A 4,047-nucleotide genomic window follows, 5' to 3' on the forward strand; every position below is an offset into this window, starting at 1 on the left:
ATATATATATATATGTATAAAATCCAAACAAGTCTCACACCCAGCAACCTTCAACACTCATGAAGGCCATGCCCTGCTGGTTCTGTTTCAGGGGAAGAAACTGTGTCAAGCCATTTCTTCCGTGACAGAATATCAGAACAAAAGCTGTTGGAAGAGGAGGAAAAAACATCCACAGAGAGACATGTGAGTGTACACCAAAGCCTCTGCTGGGGCCTAGTTCAACCATCTCTTACTGTGTAGCAAACTACTCCAAAGTACAAGCATAAATGATCCATTTACTTAGTTTTTTCTTGAGACAGGATCTTGTTATGTAGCCCAGGCTAGCCTACACCTTGCTAATTATCCTAGGATGACTTTCTGCCTCAGCCTCCTGAAGACTAATCACAAGCTCATACCACCATGCCTAGTCTATGATGTGTTGTTCTTCTAATAAGTCTGTGGGTTGAATGGATGGCCATTCTTCTCCTACTTGAGGCCATTCAGTGCTACTGGGAGGGGTTATTAGCATAGTTGTCTGTGTTCTCTTCTATGATTTCTCTCTAAGTGATTTATTGATGCTTAATGACAAAGTAGTCATTTTCTGTCTTTTAAAAACACATTTTATTTTATGTGTATGTGCATTGCTAGAGATAGAGGGGGAGAGAGAGACAAGAGAAACAGAGAGACAGACAGAGACAGACAGAGACTGAGAAACAGAGAGACAGACAGAGAGGAAAGGAAAGAATAGGAGAGAAGAGAAAGAGAATGTGTATGATGGACGTGCAGTTCTGACAGGGGCCACAAGAGAGCATCGAATCACCTGGAACTTGAATTGTGGGTAGATGTTTGCTTTCTGACGTGGTTGCTGGGAACTAAACTCTACAACAGCAACAATTTCTCTTAACTGCTGAGCCATCCCTCTAGCCTGCCTTTTTTTTTTTAAATTATTAATCATTTTTTTTCTAGTTGCTCCTTAAGTGATCAATTTAGAGCTAAAACAGTGTTACTTCTCACACCATTTATTGGTTGAAAAAGTCACCATTTCACTCAAATTCCCAGGCGTAAAAATAGACCACATCTCTTGATGAGAGCAGTGGCTGTTCTGGCAGCCATCTCTGGAGGCAGGGTTCCCTTGGTTGACTTCTGAAAATAGGGAGAAGTGGGCCCTAGTTTCATCTGGTTGGTCTGGAAAGCAGAGTGTGTGTGTGTGTGAGATGGGCTTGCTTTCAGTTCCAGGAAGTGGATCTTTATCCTGTCTTAGTTTTTTTTGTTTGTTTGTTTGTTTTGTTTTTTCGAGACAGGGTTTCTCTGTATAGCCCTGGCTGTCCTGGAACTCACTCTGTAGACCAGGCTGGCCTCAAACTAAGAAATCCGATTGCCTCCGCCTCCCAAGTGCTGGGATTAAAGGCGTGCGCCACCACGGCGCAGCTCTGTCTTAGATGTTTAATTTCCCCAAGATAAGTGTGTTTTAGAAAAGTCTTTTAGTTCACTAAGGTCTAGATTCACATTTATTCTGCTTATCCTAATGAATTTTAGGTTTCCTTAGAAAAGGCGTATGAGTTTGGCAGCTACTACACAAACTACTACACCAATCTGGATGAGAGTAAGTGGAGCAGCCTTAGTAAGTGCCCAAGGATGGGGAGAGCTGACCCTGTGCTCATCAGGGTGACTGACTTTTCGGGAATGGGGTCTGGTTTGTAGGTGTGAGCGCAGGCCTTATCCTTTGGAGAGGTCCTAAAGAGACCCTGGTCTTTCCTGAAAATGCTGCTTGTTATAGTCATTTGGGAGGAATCTGTCATACAATTAATGGTTGGGTCTTCTTTTAGATGGTGTACTATATGAAACAATTTACCAGGACCTTGATGAGGATGAGGATGAGGAGATTGTGGTAGGAATCAAGGCTTCCAGCAAAGACAATAGTCCCAAGAACCTTTCTGGAACTATGGACAATATCGGCTGGAACCCTGAGCTCAAATTGCTGAGGATTCTTCAGGCCACCGAGGAGGAAGATGAGGAAAGCCACCATTCTAGGGCACAGAGTGAGGCATCTCTAGAAGCCTAGCTCAAGTCATTACTTGGGGCAGTCTTAGCCAGAAGAGTTCGTGATCTTCTGAAGACAACAGCCTCGGACACAGGGAAGAAAAGAGAATGTTGTTCTCTGGATCCTCTAGCAGCACTAGGCCCTAGACACCCCATGTTCTTCATTTGCTTTTTACCTCCAAAATGAGTGAGAAAAAGCCCAAATCCCATGGAATATAGGTAGCTTTTCCATCATTAAACACAACCCCTTCTTGCAAAGACTCTTTCTCTGTTTCCAGGAAGAAAGGAGGTAGCACTTGCTTGTGTCTGCGTTCAGCTTACGGGAACCTCCACAATATCCCTGAAAACTCCTCAGTCCCTGGAGATGGTTCTCTTTGGCAATGGGGCCTGCACCATTATTGAGTGATAATCACTGTGTAGTATTCCCACCTAAAAGTGTATTATTTGAAGAAAATCTTATCCACAAATAATTCAATATGTATCTCTAAAAGACAAGCACTAAAAATCTAAAAATTATTTCATTCTACAGAATTAATACTGATTGCATGATTTCAAATATCCAAGCATATTTAAATTTCCATGTGTCACTAAGCTTTTTTGTTTATGGTTGACATTGTCACATTAGAATTCAAACAAGGTCCATTAATTGCATTTGCTCAGTATGCTCTGTTCTCTTTTCATCTGTATTCATCCCTCTCCTTCTTTCTTCTCTTCCTAGAGTTCTTACCAACTCTGAAAAGCTTAGCTTTCCAGTTTCTAATAAATCTAGTCTGCAGGGAAATTTCAGTGTTCACAAAGACCCAGAATCCCAGAGTCTCAGGAGCCTCCTACCTTGGTTTAAGATGAATTTCCCCCATCATGTTTTTAGTCCTTTAAAAAACTTTTAGCAGGGTGGGGTTGACCCATGCCTTTAATTCTAGCACTCAGGAGGCAGAGGAGGGTGGATATCTGAGGTGGAGGCCAGCCTGGTCTATAGAATGAGTTCTAGGACAGCCAAGGCTACACAGAGAAACCCTGTCTCAGAAAGACAAAAAACTAAACCAAATCAAACCAAACCAAAAATCCCAGGAAAAAAAAATTTTTTTTTTTGACCAAAAAATGAGTCTCTATTGGCCTCAAGCTACTTGAGGGGGGATGAATCAGGAGGAGTGGGTGGGACCAATACTGGGCCGGCCATGCTTCACGGGCTTGTAGGTGATGGAGAGCTCGCCCAGGTAGTGGCCGATCATCTCTGGTTTGATCTCCACTTGGTTGAAGGTCTTGCCGTTGTACACACCTGTCATGCTGTCAACCATCTCGGGGAGAATGATCATGTCCCTTAGGTGCGCCTTCACCACCTCAGGCTTCTGCATGGATGGCACCTCCTTCTTGGCCTTTCTCAAGCGCTTGAGCAGTGAGTGCTGCTTCTGCCGCAGGCCATGGTTCAGGTGTTGCCTCTGATGGGCGGGCACTGTACAACTGCATCAGCTACTCATAGGACATGTCGAGCAGTTGGTCGAGGTCTACACCATGGTAAGTGAACTTGCGGAAGATCTGCTTCTTCTGCTCCACTTCAGCCATCTTGGTGATTGCTCACAAAAGCCCAGAAATCTTTCAGCTGGTAAAAATTAAAAGTTGCATAAAAAATAAAGGGAATATAATATAATAAATACAATATAATATTGTATAATATAATATAGCAAAATTCTAAAGTTCCTACTACCTGGGGCATTGTTAAGAAAGGCCCTCGGTTGGGTTGGATCACATAGTTTAGAAAGAGACCTACTGTTGTTTTATTTTGTTTTGTTTTGTTTTTCTAGCTAGTGTTGTTCCTAATGGGAGGAGATGTCTATAAGGCCAAGGATAAGTATAACTTCTCTTTAAAATGTAATTCTTTGAGAACTTCATAATGCACACTGTATTTTGATCATATTAGCTAGCCCCTGTATCTCCTAAGCATTCCTTCTTGAAGTCTCATGTCTTCTTTTGTGTTTGGCTGCTGACATCTGGAGCTCTAGAAGCCCCTGACTAAGTGTTCTGCATGGCTCT

At 42.6% G+C, this 4,047-nt stretch overlaps 1 protein-coding gene and 1 pseudogene across 11 annotated transcripts in view; one reads left to right on the plus strand and one right to left on the minus strand.

Annotated features, from left to right (window-relative positions):
• The window catches only part of CUNH9orf43 (chromosome unknown C9orf43 homolog), a 46,121-nt gene extending 43,583 nt beyond the window's left edge, over positions 1 to 2,538 (plus strand). For 7 of the 11 annotated variants that reach the window (XM_031377580.1, XM_031377583.1, XM_031377585.1 and 4 more), the window contains 3 exons: positions 92 to 183; positions 1,516 to 1,582; positions 1,806 to 2,538. In XM_031377580.1, the coding sequence (XP_031233440.1) occupies positions 92 to 183; positions 1,516 to 1,582; positions 1,806 to 2,041 (395 nt within the window). In that variant the 3' untranslated portion in view covers positions 2,042 to 2,538. The remainder of the gene's footprint in view (positions 1 to 91; positions 184 to 1,515; positions 1,583 to 1,805) is intronic. The other 4 variants (XM_031377587.1, XM_031377588.1, XM_031377581.1 and 1 more) reach the window with 1 other exon arrangement.
• A 596-nt stretch (positions 2,539 to 3,134) lies between these two features.
• On the minus strand, positions 3,135 to 3,613 carry LOC116095254 (annotated as a pseudogene).
• Positions 3,614 to 4,047: the final 434 nt, after the last annotated feature.

The sequence above is a fragment of the Mastomys coucha genome, unplaced genomic scaffold (assembly GCF_008632895.1).
Source record: "Mastomys coucha isolate ucsf_1 unplaced genomic scaffold, UCSF_Mcou_1 pScaffold18, whole genome shotgun sequence".
Classification (NCBI taxonomy): Eukaryota; Metazoa; Chordata; class Mammalia; order Rodentia; family Muridae; genus Mastomys; species Mastomys coucha.